The sequence below is a fragment of the Thyridium curvatum genome, assembly GCF_004353045.1.
Source record: "Thyridium curvatum strain D216 chromosome Unknown NODE_50_length_306471_cov_79.392670, whole genome shotgun sequence".
In the NCBI taxonomy this organism is placed as follows: Eukaryota; Fungi; Ascomycota; class Sordariomycetes; order Thyridiales; family Thyridiaceae; genus Thyridium; species Thyridium curvatum.
In genome coordinates this window covers 169,694-183,599 of record NW_022156805.1, presented here as the reverse complement: position 1 = coordinate 183,599, position 13,906 = coordinate 169,694, and the positions used below count along the sequence as shown (strand labels likewise).

Below are 13,906 nucleotides of genomic sequence, written 5' to 3'. Positions count from 1 at the left end.
TAAGGAGGTGACAGTGTACCAACTGAGCACACAAGTTTTCTCATCCATATCCAGCCAAAATGTTCAAACGTCCACTTCCTAGTATTCAAGCTCTGGAGTCTTCCGCCCTTCTGGATTTGGCCATGCCATCCCCCTTGCTTCTTACTCAACTTGTTGCTTTAACGGATTTTGCTTGATAAGATCGCATCCCTGACTAATTCGGGTGTGAGGTCTTTCTTCCTGGCGAGCAGAAGCCTGGTATGATGCCAAAGATACTTGTCAAGTAGTACAATAGATTCCTATTGGATTTGAGCCTGCCTGCCGGTGTTGCTTCTCTTTGAACTCGTATTAGTATCCTATACCTGACTTCTTAATGCTACATCCTGAGATGTCTCTGGAACGGCTGTGGAAGGGGCGCTGTGTGATTTTCTTTTGTTGATATCTTGTAGAAAATTGTCGGTATTGATTCAAACCGGGATCTCACTGTGATCTTACTTTTTTATAAAATTCCTGACATGAAGCTGTAAGTGCCTGTATTGGCTTATCCTTAACTTAAATAGGCAGGCATAAATGCGGGCGTTTCTGCCTGGGCCTCTGCGGCTACTACTGACTGACATATTGTACACAGATCTCCGTAATGATATCGGCGGCCATATTGAACATGCCGCGGAACATTCTCTGCTTCTCGGTCATGATCCAGGACGGCCAGCCTTGACGGAGGAACACATGGCGAACAGACACCAGAAGGTAGGGGCCACGTGGGCAGGGTGAACTTTTAGATTTAGGTAGTGGGATGATCCTTTTGGAAGAAATTCCAGTGAACAGAGGTATAATTATTGGCAGATTTAGGTAGTGGGATAATCCTTTTAGAAGAAACTGTAGTAGACAGGGGCGACAGCGTCGAGACACGCGATGTACTCAACACTTATACTGTCTGGAATCGGCACAATGAAGGATTTAGAGTACGAGATGCTGCATGGCCTGTGATACGGCATTAGAGGATCACCCAGGGTCAAACATGTCACCAGCCACAATGATCAGAGAAAAGACGAGATGCGGCGAGGGCGGCAGCGAGGGCAGCCAAACTGGTCAATTTTTTATTTTTTAACAAAAGACCGAGCGGTCGTCGTTGTCCTCCTTCTTGACCTCCTTCTCCTTCTCATCCTCCTGCTGCTGCTGTTGTTGCTGTTGCTGCTGCTGCTGCTCCAGCTCCTTGGCCTTGGCCTTCTCGGCGGCCTTGGCCCGGCGCTCGGCCGCGAACAACGACGTTCCCTGCCCCTGCTATTGGTCAGCTCAGTTTCGTCAAAGGGCCTTGCGAGGAACTTACAGGGGCCGCCGGGGGCTTCTTGGCCTTCTTCATCTTCTTCTTCTTCTTGGGCTGCTCCTCCTCGTCGTCGTCGGCGGTGGAGGGCTCGGCCTGCAAGGCTGTTAGTCCGGACTGTGGATTGGCACAAAATTATATACATGAATGACCCTCTTCTTGCCCTTCTTGGGGGCGGCGGCGGCGGCGGATGAGGAGGAGGGGGAGGGGGAGGAGGAGCCGGAGACGGCGGCAAACATCTGCCGGAAGAAGGCCGCGCTAGCGCGCCTTCCCTCCGGCGCCCGGAAGGTCACGGTGCGGCCACCCTCCGCAATGGTCACTAATTACGTCATATCAGCTGTCCAGGGTCCTCAAGACACTCTCCAGAGTGTACACTCACCTTCTCCCGAAGGAGACGCGGCGGCCTGCGGCGGCGGCAGCGGCGGAGGCGGTGGTGGCGGCGGCGGCGGAGGCGGCAGCGGTGCTGTTGTTGCTGCTACTGCTGCCGGGGCAGCGGCGGCGGCGGGCGAGGCGGGGACGGTGCCAGACATTCTGTGCTCTTTCATGTCAGTCTTAGTTTCATCGAGTCATTGGCCCGCCGTAAGGCGTACATGATGATACTGAAACTGTCAGTATGTATTTGTAACTACTCTAAAGGATGAGAAGCCGAAGGACTTACCTTGACAAACTTTTTTTTTAAAAAAAAAAAACACACTGTTTCAACCATTGTTAGCAGATACTTCTGAACAACATAGACACAGGACTGCGAATAGAATGAATGCAGTGATCAGGGGCTGTTCGTGAACGAAGGCCACTGTCAAACAAGCATGCACGCGAAGACCGGAATGCCTCGGGAACGAGAGGTGAGGAAGGGAAACAGGAAAGGGGTTGCGGGAAACGACAAGCGTCAATGCCGGTGAAGCGAATCAAGGATCTTGACACGCCGGAAAGAACAATTGCAGCTGCGCGCAAGGGGTCCGCACTTACGTCTGGGATCGAGGGCGAAGAGAAAAAGAAGAGGAGGAGAGAGAGAACGTGAAAATTCCCTGGTGTGTTAAAAGGAAGGGCGGCAGCCCTGAGGCAGGTACCCAGGGCAGGAGGGACGATGATCAGGAAGGCACGGCTTGGTCTCAACCTACAGCATCTACGCACATCCACGCCTTCCCAAATACCTATACTCAAGCAGACTGGTCCCCCCGCGTGTTAGGTGCTGTGACAGGTGTAAAGGCGCACCCCAGTGCTAAGAACTTGCCTGAAGCCGCAAGATCCCGCCATGAGTCTTTTCGGAATATTACCCCTGAGGTTGCTGGTATGACACCTGGTGTTAACGACAAAGCGCACTGAATATTCAACAAGATCTCGTTCACTCGCCTGAATGTCTTACATGATGTGAACCGGCCATTCCGTGCCACCGTCACCCAGCTCCAAGGGTGGTTTGTTCCACCTTTTCAAGGTTTGATGGAAATTCTCTTCCCAGCCCAGCCAGCTTCGATGTTGGTCACAGGACATCATGCCCGATTTACTGTACCAAGTATTGACTTTATGCACTGGCATGCATTGGCGAGAGTTATCGAGGTATAAAGTCACTCTATGCTCAGGGAGCCAGCCGTTGCCCAAGGCTCAGTTCCTGTGCTGGTTATCGAATGCATCTACCATGTTCAAGGCAACTTGGCTATTCAGTTGATTACATTTTAGGACTATAATTGCCGTAATCAGCACATAACTCATCAGACCAGGAAACTGCTCATTGACACATCGTTCCAGCATATAAGCTGAGTTGCACTCCCATACCGGTCACACTTTCAAAGGCGCAGTTTGGCCTGACTATAGCTCAACGGTGCTTTTTGATCAGAAGATCCGAGGCTAAGACGTGAATGACAGCATGTACGATGTCTTCTTTGAAGTACCTGGTGTAGCGCTGCAGTATTGACAGGATCCGGAGTAATCGGTACAGGGGGCCAGAACGAGTCACAGCGAATGAATAGGATGATCAGAATGAGACCATTCTCTGGTTTCTTCTGTTGGTTGTATGATCTTTTGCAGTTTATGTTTGTGCATGTAACAGTTGGTTTCCAAGCAACTCTCACCACAGTATTACGAAAGACAAGCCAAACGATAGACAAATGACTGCCAGCACCTAGTGCGACCTTTTGTGCCATCTCCCTAACAACAAGCAATAATGCATCAAGAAGTCGTCGTAGTTAGATGAGATTTCTCTGTTATATATATGCACTTTGGATGGGAAAAGCCGGGTGAGGTGAGTTGTGGGTCGAAGACATGACGGAAGTGATGGCTCTGTGCTGACTCCTCGACAAGAACCAGAACGTCTCTCATCGAACCAGTCGCACTTACACAATGCTTACACACAGCTTGACGACGGACGAGTGCGGGGTATTGCGCGCGCGCGTGTACTGTCTACTTTACCTGACCGCAGAAGGTAAGGGTTCAAGTCCGGCGGGCTTAGGTGCATCAGCTAGCTCCCCCCCATTCCCGTCAATCATATGCGTGAGGAACGGGGGCTACTTGTCGAGAAAACCTGATATCTCGAGGATCAGGATGGCCGTTTTTGGGAGCTGCAGAAGCGCAAACCACCAGTGGTGGCGCGGGTAGGCGGGGGCATGGGCAGGCAAAAAGGGACCCCACACTACATGTACATTCCAGAGGGGACAGAACGCGGGGGACCGGACGGGCGTAGAAAAGGAAAGGCCTACACTCCAATGTACCCCGATTGAGGAGCGGCACCGTTCGGATTGGGCAGATTCGTCGATATTGGATCACTTGCAGCACACATGATAGGTGCTACTGGGCTGCAGAGCGTGCAGGTTTGGGTGACGAGTACCCCCCCTCCAAATCCCGCAAGCGGCGTCTTGCTTGGGAGGAGAATCTGGTGACCGAGGGTTCGCCTTCTTCGGCCCTTCTTAGCAGACGTAGCGGGCGGGCCGGGCGGTAGCCGAGTGCTCTCTAGGTCGATGATCGATGGGATGGCGTCGATGCTCACAGAATCGGTGCGTCAGTGGGAGAACAGGTGATGTCGGCTTGACGTGCCCAAGCAGGTGTCGCGGTGCAACGGCCTTTTACCCGGGCCTCTCTGGCTGTCGCATCGTGTGACGAGTCAACAATTGCCTGGTCGGCGAGAGGGCTCGCCTCGGCTGCTGTTGAAGATGTCGTCGTAATGGCTGGAGCAGGACGAGAAGGCTGTTTTGGCATGAGACATGGCGCGTTCAGCCTGCTGGTCTTTTTGACTTTCTGCTGGGCGCCATGGTACCCTGGGCCATGTTCACTTGTCAAAACTGGACGGCCCGATCCCTCCCGCGCGTCTCATGCCGTGAGCAAGGAGTGGAAGACTCGAGTCAAGTACTGTACTGACTCAGTGTTGGATGCTCCATTTGAACGACTTGGTGGCCAGTCCATCGGCCAAGAATCCACGTGCATGTATCGGAGAGATCTTTCCACCTGTCGCCGACAGTGAGCTTGGTAGTTTGCCGAGCACTGTTAGTTCATTTCGTGTGGTGGTGGTGATGGGCCATTGGTTGCGCCATGTGTTTGTTATCTGGGCAGGCTTTCACTTGCTTTTAGTATCCAGACGTCTGCCGCTTACACGGGAAGAATGAGGCAGTTTATGTCCATCAAGCGCACGAGGCAAATCGGGATCTATGCCCGAAGCATCCGTCACTCATTTTTTTTCTCTCTCTCCTGCTGCACATGTCTTGATGTGGAATGCATGCAACCACTCTGGGCCCCAGGTCAAGCAGGGTGTTCGCGGCGGACCTGTAGGCAGGGGACCAATGGCATGAATGGGCTGGTCCTTACCGAGACGTTGGGTGCACCGGTCTGGGGGACGGCATGTCCAACGGTTTTCCCCCCATGCAGGCGCATTCGCTCTCCATATCGCATGTACACTGCTGACGTCTTGTCGCTGAGAAGATTGACATGTGTGTCGTTTGTCAGACTTCGTTCCAGCACGGTTTCAAGCACTCGGTTCTCGGCTCGCGCTTGCGCTGCTGAAGAAAACCTGGGCCCGGCTCTTTGCATCCCACCCGAATATGTCCCAAGGGCACGGGAATTGGGCCGACAGAGCAATTGGAGACCTACTCCGTAACAGGGTACCTTTGTAGGTAGATTAGATGGCACCCCTATTCACGATGCTGGCGCTGGGTGGAGAGGAAATAAAACGGCCTGGTGGTGCTCCGGCGCATCTCGGTAGGAGAGGCTAAATTGGTCGGAGAGATTGCATTCAGTCTGGTATATTCTAGAAATGAGCATGCGCATTCGTGGAATCGATTTGGGCAGGGTCTGCCTGTCTGGCTGGCTGGCTGCTGGTGTCGGGCGAGACGGAGAAGGGAGACGGAAGCTAATTAGTGGGTGGGTTCTCCCGCCAGATATGACGCACAGATGCCCTCCTTTTGCATCTGGTCCTACCCTTGCGACCCTGTTAGTAATTCGGGGGATGGAGATGGGGCGCGGCGAGGCGAGGGATAGTTAAGGATGAGGCCGTCGTCGCGCCCTTTGCTCGAGGAGGCTTGAGGGCGCCGGTGTAAACTGATAGGGAACGCGCTCTCGACTCTCGAAAAGGGGATCCGGGAAAGATATGTGTGTACAGACGAGAGAGGGACACGAGCACTACTGCGCAACAGGACAGTCCCGTCGATTCCGTAGAAAATCCGTCGACTGCCAGTGGTCGAGACGAAGCAGCGTGGTGGGTAAGGATAAGCGATGGGGTGGAATTGCTCGACTGACGATGGCCATGCTAGAGCCTTGGCAAATTGGCTACACTTGGATGGGGCCAGTTGTCAGGTGTGCTACCTAAACGCTGGCGTCGGGGAGGAATAGCGCTGGTGCATCAAGTGCAGAGGCCAAATGGGCTAATTACCAGTAGACACAAAAAAAAAGGAGATTTGAATGGAAGGAAATAGGGGGGAACCTCAATGGATCAAAGGCCACAGCACGACGAGCCAGAAAAGAACCGCCGTGCCGATTTTCCATTCGTTCCATAATAATAAAACTCGACGCCGGGGTTTTTATCCACTGGCCTCTCTCCATCTCGTGCTCTGCTCTAACCCAACTGGAGCAGACTTGTCCCGGTCCTGTCACATTCCAAGATTAGACCGTTCTGTCCCCGGGACATTATCCTCCTGTGCGTGGGTGCGTCCGTGGGTGTCATCTCGAGTGGTTGTGCGTGCTTGGATTGTACATGACCGACCTGCACTGCTGGCTTGGTTGCTTGCTGCATGCGCTCATCACTTGCAGATCCAAAGTACCCGCGACAAGAACCGTTTCCGCCCTCGCTGGCGGCAGGTTGGAATTGTCGATTGGCCGCCCGAACCGACCCTGGATGGTCTGGCAAGGAAAGCCTCCACGATTCTGTCCCACGTTACCTGCCACCTCTGATGCGGTCACTCACACTCAGGCTTGTCCGTACAAACGTAGGTACCTAGCATCGTGCTAGCTCACGACCACCGACAGTGGTTCGATGGTGAGGACCTTGTCCGGGGTGCCGACAATCCCAATTCAACAGCTCTCGAGATGCTGCCCGTTTCCCAGGCACGCCGGGCGGGGTTTCTCCCTTGTCGCTCGAAACCGTTTTTCTTCAGCAGACTGGAGTACAAGACACACACACCCCTGTCCGGACCGGATCAGCTAGCTAGCCCTGACGTGATGCTTTCGATTTGTACGAGAGAGAAAAGCAACTGTCACATCTCATCAAGACCCCTACAAGTACAGGTAGAGAGCCGTGGCCCACCGGGCGCCGTTACGGAGGAGATGTATCGACTTTTAGCGTCTCGGAGATGCGCGACTCTAGAGCGACTCTGGGCAGGCAGTTCCAGTCGAGCGAGGGAGTGATTTGTCCCGGAGCCAGTCACACCCCCGTTGAGCCGTGGATGATGGGAGCAACGTATTCCTCTCGTCGTGACAATGCGCGCAGTCCAATCGCAAGCTTGACTCCTCGTCATGAGTGGCACACCAGTGATTATCTCGCTGCCTTGCACTATGGAATGGGGGAGTGGTGACGAGCGCCGGCCACCTATTGCTAGTTCTTCCGCCCGGGATGTGAAGCAACTGGATGATATGTACCACATCCCTCCCCCACAAGGGTTCTTGTTCCCTCCACGCCCACGTTGCGCTTTGCCGTTGATGGGTTGCCGGTGCAAGCCAGACTTGGCACCACACGCTCTTGTCGCCTCGCATGTACAGTAGGTACTCGGGAGACTTACTGAGACTACGTCGGTTGTAGTAGGTGCTTCTCGCAGCGGTTTTTGCTTGATCCCGTCGAGTCCCGTTTCCCGGCCGAGTCCTTCCTTGCCTGCACATGTGCCATCAGACAGTAGAAGTAAGGTACAAGGCACAAGCAATAGCACACTGGATGCCCTGTGCTGCACCAGGCACTTTCGGCACCCCTATTTCTCGTTAGCTAACTACCGGACCTGCCTCCTGTAGAACATCCTGCGGGTAGATCCAGCATGTATCCGCAAGAGAGAACTACAAGTAGTTAGACACGACACCAGAAGGAGAAGAAGAAACGCCCGAGTCCCAAATCTCCATCGAGGGAACAAGGGGCGCCCACCGACCAGGGAATTGGTGGATCAAGGATCAAGATGCGTGTGGGAAGGAAAAGAGGAGACCCACGGGATAGGTAGGAGGTCGCAGGTAGTAGGTAGCAGGTAGCAGGAAGGTACACAGAAGGGAAAGCGAAGAGCAAAAAGGGAGCCAAATGGGAGAGAGCCCCACATCGACTGCGCGCTCATAATCTCTGCTCCTCTCCCGAAACCGACACCACTTTTGCGCCGCCTTGATTTCCCTTTTCCTTGCTCCTGCTGCTCTGCTGCTGCTCCTCCAGAGTCTCCTCCTCCTCTTCTTCCCCCCCTCTGAACGGAAGAGAGTCTTTTTCTTGCAAGAAGAAACCCACGGACGAAAGACGAGCCCCTTCCCAGCCTCTACACATCGTGGTGTGCTTTTCCCACTTCCATTCCTTTCTTACTACTGTGTGCATTTGCTTGGCTTGTCGCTTCTTTTTTTTCTCCTGCTTCTCCTTTGCACCGCCGGGGATAAAAAAGAATACCTGGGGGACTCTATTCTTGCTTGTTTTACTAAAAAAAGGGTACGTTCCAATATCTTCCGAGCTAGGCCAGAGACATTTCAAAAATGGTTCGGGGAAGTCGCGCGCGCCGGCACGTTGTAAAAAAAAAAAGTCAGGGCAGAAAGACACGCACCGCACCGGGACTACACTTTTTTTCGGACATGCGCCATGACTGCTGTGGCGGTCTGATTTGCAATCCAGTCCGCCAACTGCCTCTTTTTTCCTGTGCCCAGTGGCGACGACGACTGGACCCGTCGAGATTTGTCCTTTGGATCGCAGATGCTAACATTGCTTTGCACATAGCAAGAAGCCCTTGCGACCGAATCGAGCGCGCCACATTTTCTCCCCTCCCGACCCTCGGCTACTTCTCCCGGCCGACTCTCCTGAAAGTCTCTCGCCGCATTGACGACGATACAATTGGGGATCTCGAGGAATTTTTGAACTCCTCAAACAGGCGCAACCATGTCGTACTACGAGAACAGCAATCAGCAACAGCAATGGCCCCCGGCAGGCCAGTCTGGCTGGGATCACCAGACTCCCCCGGTCCGCTCCGGTCCGTTTGCGCTCCGAAGTCCCTGCAGGTGTCCGACCCGAGCCCGAGCTAATATGAATTCTCCCGCACACAGGCGCCAGCTCTGCAGTCCCTCGAGAAGACGCGCAGGCTTTCACTCATCAGTTGGAGGGTACGTGAATATCCAATCTCGGCTTGGTGGAATGGCAATCACAGACGGCATCGGATACCGCCGAGATTTGCGCTCCTTGAGGTGGTTACTCGGCTTGCTTGGAGGCAGACAAAAAGCATGGTCCAAACGAGGTTGTCCAGAATCATATGTGCTAACCCTTTCCCTTCCAGAGGTGGACAGGGCCATCGACAACCTTGTCAAGAGCGGTAAGATGTTCGGCATGCCTGGTCGACGTGAGTCCAACCCTGCTCGCAACGCTTCCCCCGCCGCCGCCAGATACCGGCCCGACCACGGTGAGTTCGCCTAGGTCAACCATGGCTGGGACTCTCTTGCATCGCAAAACCCCTGCTGCCGCCAGCAACCCTCAGCTAATACACCCACTGCAGAAGGCCGCCAGGGATCCAACGCCGGCCCCCGACCCCACTCGATTCCCGACTTTGGCGAGTCGCGAGGTGGCCCTGGCCACCCGCCCTCGAACCTCCAGAACTTCTACTCCAACCAGAGACACCAGTCCTCCCGTGGCTCCAACGAGGCAGAGCAGATGATGCAGGCGAAGCGGAGGATGGCGGCTCAGCGGGAGCGAGAGCTGCGAAACTACCATCAGGAGCAGCAATACAACCGAAGTAGGCCGCCCTCTTCTGTATAGCATCACACAAATTCCTTTTATCGCAAACAAAATGCAAAGACAAGAAAGAAGCAGTTCCCTCCACCAGGGGCCATACAGAAACCATATCCTCTTTTTGCTGCTTCCTTCACCAAATGTTCATTACCACCACTTTTGATTCTTGTAGAGGTGGAAAGTCTTCGCGCGCGCTTCGCTGCCTTTTATTCAGAACGTGCTGGCTAACACGATCTCCTCTCATAGCTGTCCTCGCTGATATCCCCGCGTATGGCGCCAAGCCCGACCGCACCATCAGCCCTGCCAGCATGTCGGAGGACGAGCGTCGCGAGCTGATCGCGCGCCAGCGCAGTGCTCTCTACGGGGAAGGTCCGTTCGCCGAGACGGGCGGCTACGTCGATGAGACTGGCACTCCCCGCCCCGGTCTCCCCGGCCCTCATCCGGGTCCCGGCGCTCACCGCGGTCCCTCGCCTCTGGCCTATGAGTATGGTCGCACTCCGCCTGCCGAGGGTGCCCCTGAAGGCGGCCCTGGATCGCAATCCGCTGGCCCCAACCAGCGCTCGCGCGCCAACAGCAACGCCAGCCCCCAGTCCAATCCCGCCGGTAACAAGGGCGTGTTTGAGGCTCCGGGCGCCCAGCACTCGAGTCGCACTAGCACCTCGTCGCCCGGCGACTCCCCGAGCAACAAGTCTGGCCCCGGTGGCAGCACTGTTGCCCCGATCGGCACGCGGCCTTCTGCCGGCTCAGCCGGCTCCGTGGCAAGCGCGCCGAACCCGGCCCTTAACAAGCGGTCGACTACGCCGCTTCCCTCGCCTCTGAGCCACGGTTTCAGTGCCGCCGACAGCGGCGACGAGAAGGGCACCCCAGGCAGTGCGGCCGCTACCAATTCTTCCACCAGCGCTACCGACGGTTCCGCCTCCGTCGGTATGTCGGGCTGGAGCGGTCGCGGCGGCGGCGTCTGGGGCAACAACAAGTCTGGCTTGGGAGTCCAGGCTAGTGTCTGGGGCTAGAGCGCTGACTTGATGAGAGCCCACGGCGCATACGTTTCTCGGCGTTGATGAGAACAGGAAGATTGGCGGATGGATGCTCCAGCGAGGTGGATGGAAGCTGGGGGTGCGAAGTTGGGTGTAATGGACGGTGGAAAGTCTTTCCAGTACAATATGGGACAGGTGTTCAAAGGGCATATCCGGGTAGCGTGTCTATGCGAAGAGCGAAATATCCTGCATCGGCATCGGCGTCGAACTCTCCATGGTGGGCTGGCAGTTCAGAAGGGCAACACGGGATTTTCAGAAAAAAAGGGCTGGTTACAGAGCACTGTTGTTTTTGTTTGTTTTGGTGCAACTTTTGTTTTGGCTTTCTTCCTGTATCCGCCGCGTCTGTGTTGTGTCTCGTGCCTTTACCTCATCCGTGAGGCGAGGCTCATTGGCAACAGCTGGACCGAGCCGTCTCTCAGCATCGAGGCGCATTTTGGCACAGCCAGGAAGCGGTGGTCGGAACCTCAACAACAGAAGAAGTCGGTGGAGTGGGCATGCATGGCTTTCCCCTTTTCTAGTACATTTCTTTTAATGTTCTTTCTCGCTGTTCTCGCCTTGGCCTCTGAGGTGGTCGGCAACGCGATCTCAAGTGAGACCGGGGAACCATGCCAAGCTCCTCTTGATGTACGCGGTTATTGTTTTGGCCTGTACAGAGTTGGCAGGATCGGAGGTGCACATCGACGACGGGGAGTTACTTTCCACGTTTGCGGTCTGGAGTTTCGTCAGGGACGGGAACGCATCGAGGAGACGGACTGGACGGTCACTTGGTTGGAGTTTTCGTTACTACCCCCCCCTTTGTTTTACAAATTGTTTTTCTATTTTCCAGTGTTTCATCCGGAGGAGTTGTTCGTCTTTCGACCTGATTTTGGGGGGACGGTTCTACACGGCACAAGGAGGGGACATCGTTTGAAACATTTTGAGGATTTTCACGGCAACGGTAATCACGCGGCGCAACAAGCACAACACAAATCAAAACATAAGGGAGTCAGAAAAAAACCATACCTAGGGCGCGAGGCTATACCCCCGAGCGAAGTTACCATAATGAAGAGAGGAGATGTTATTGCTGGTGCCTTGCGTGTTCCTTCTTTGCGTGACGGGATTGTGACATGTATTGCGTGAATATTGGGGGAGGTGAGAAAGTGCTGGATGCCAACGTCTATAAGATGCCACAAGAAAAAAAAGCAATAAGTTTCGGTTGTGTGGCTGGCTGGTCTGATATCGAGCCTCGGGCTGGCGTCCGGGTTTGCCGTGCGGGTGGCCGGGCGGCTCGTGCCGGAGCTATGGTCCGACAGCCTGGTCAACAACGGTCCGCCGCGCAGCCGGTACCGGGTTTTCAACACGGCGGCCGGCGTCTAGTTATGCAACCGCATGGAGCCTACGGAGACTGGATCAAGGTGCCTATAAATGCAATGGAATACTCATGAACTCGCAAATGCTATATGATACAAGAGCGCACAGGTGGCAACAACCATTCGCAGCACACGCTCTCCTTTTCTCTCCGGGTATATCATGACACATTTCTCCACCCTTCCAGCCTGCGCCTCCAGCTCAGCTTGCTCCGAGGTCTCCTCACCTAATGCCCAAAGCTGCCACACCCGCCTGCAGGTCCATCACGTCGTCCGCCTTGGCCGCTTTATTGCCCCAGACGATCGAGCCCCGGCCGTCGACCGCCCACGCACCGGACTCCTGCCACTTGTTCCCCATGACCGTGCCGGGCCCTTCTACCGTGTCGCCTTCTCCCGCCGCCGGCGTCGGCTTCTGCTGCGGCTGCAAGCCGAGAGACGCCTCCCGCGCGGCCGTCTTTTGTATAGAGGTGGCGACCGAGGCGCCCAGCCAGCCCTTCTCCTTCCACGACTGCACCTGCGTCGCCGGGTTGAGCACGTACCAGACGGAGCCCAGCCCGAGCCCCCAGGCCGCGTAGACGGCGCGGTCCTCGTCGACGACGACCTGCACGTTCCAGGCGCCGCCGAGGAGGTCGAGCCACTTGGTCGTGGCGGCCTCGGAGGAGTGGCTGACGGCGATGCAGGTCAGCTCGTTGGCGTGGCGGTTGGCGATGGTGCGGAGGGCGAGGAACTGCTTCTGGGCGACTTTTTTTCCCCCGTGGATGTTAGTTTCGGAAAAAAGGAGGTTTGGTACTGGAAGAGATAGGTAGGAGAAGAGAGAGCGGGAACTTACAGGCACAGCCGACGCAGCGCAGGAACACGACGAGGACCTTGCGCCCGCCGCCAAAGGCGAGCTTCCGGTCGCGGTCGATGGGGGCCAGGTCGCCGACGCGCGGGCACTCGGCGACGGGGATGGGCGGCGGCGGCGGCGTGAGCCACGCCTGCGCCGTCAGCGGCAGGTTCTTGACCGTCATCCACGCGGGCGGCCAGGCCTTGCCTCCCGCGCCGTCGACCTCGTCGAGGCCCGGCACGGAGCCGGCGGCCGGCTGCTTCTTTGTGAGTTTCTTGGAGGAGGTGTCTGGGGAGGACAGGTTGAAGGGGTCGTTGGGGATGCCGAGCTTCTTCATGGCCAGCTTGGTGGTTAGGCTGGCGAACATCTTGGGCGCGCGGGGGAAGTGCTTGAGAGGGGGGTGCAACTTGTGCTGGGTACGGGTGTTTGAGGAACTTGATTTTCTTCAACTCAGGTTGCTTGCTCTGAAGAAGTTTGAGGGTTTGATGTACGTCCGTAAACCGAATTCAGTCAATTGTGAAGGTTTCCAGAAGCTCGAGCCTTAGCAACCTCCCGTGGAAATAATAAACGAGGGCAAAAAGGATCGTTGTTTAAAACGCCCGCGAAGGATGAATCAAAGATATGGGATGAAACACACTCCTTCACGATTGAAACAATCGCCCCCTCTTCCCAATGGGAGATGGGCACACGCGAGGCTAGGGGTCCTGATACAGGGGTTGTCGCAGCTATGACCAGGCGAGAGTGGGCGGTCAGACCCCTGGAGCGAGAACCCTAGGAGGAAAAATCACTAACGAAACAAAAAGACGAGGCTGGAGCAGGTCAGGGTCTGGCGAAAAGGAGGGCGAGTCCCTGGCAGGGGGTACCTGGCAGAGCAGAGCTCCCGACTCAACGGATCCAGGGGTTTGTGGGGAAGCTGGACCCGAGGTATCGCAGCCTCTCAGATGTGGTGTTGAGACGCATCTTGGGCTGGGCTCCGGAATAACATGAGAAGGAAGAAAATTGCGGGCTTCTGAGTCTACTTAGAATGAGACGATGCAATCTTTA

General features: G+C 55.6%; 3 protein-coding genes across 3 annotated transcripts; 1 reads left to right on the top strand and 2 right to left on the bottom strand.

Moving 5' to 3' along the window:
* Positions 1-1,083: 1,083 nt before the first annotated feature.
* E0L32_007960 (uncharacterized protein) lies at positions 1,084-1,845 on the bottom strand (the record flags this gene model as incomplete). Its single annotated transcript, XM_031142761.1, has 4 exons — positions 1,084-1,260; positions 1,307-1,396; positions 1,444-1,619; positions 1,680-1,845. The coding sequence occupies 4 exons, from the start codon at positions 1,843-1,845 to the stop codon at positions 1,084-1,086; spliced, it is 609 nt and encodes a 202-aa protein (XP_030992810.1).
* A 6,971-nt stretch (positions 1,846-8,816) lies between these two features.
* Positions 8,817-10,666, top strand: E0L32_007959 (uncharacterized protein; the record flags this gene model as incomplete). Its single annotated transcript, XM_031142760.1, has 5 exons — positions 8,817-8,925; positions 8,981-9,037; positions 9,208-9,330; positions 9,424-9,660; positions 9,903-10,666. The coding sequence occupies 5 exons, from the start codon at positions 8,817-8,819 to the stop codon at positions 10,664-10,666; spliced, it is 1,290 nt and encodes a 429-aa protein (XP_030992809.1).
* A 1,593-nt stretch (positions 10,667-12,259) lies between these two features.
* E0L32_007958 (uncharacterized protein) lies at positions 12,260-13,229 on the bottom strand (the record flags this gene model as incomplete). The annotated part of the gene is made up of 2 exons (XM_031142759.1): positions 12,260-12,825; positions 12,866-13,229. The coding sequence occupies 2 exons, from the start codon at positions 13,227-13,229 to the stop codon at positions 12,260-12,262; spliced, it is 930 nt and encodes a 309-aa protein (XP_030992808.1).
* Positions 13,230-13,906: the final 677 nt, after the last annotated feature.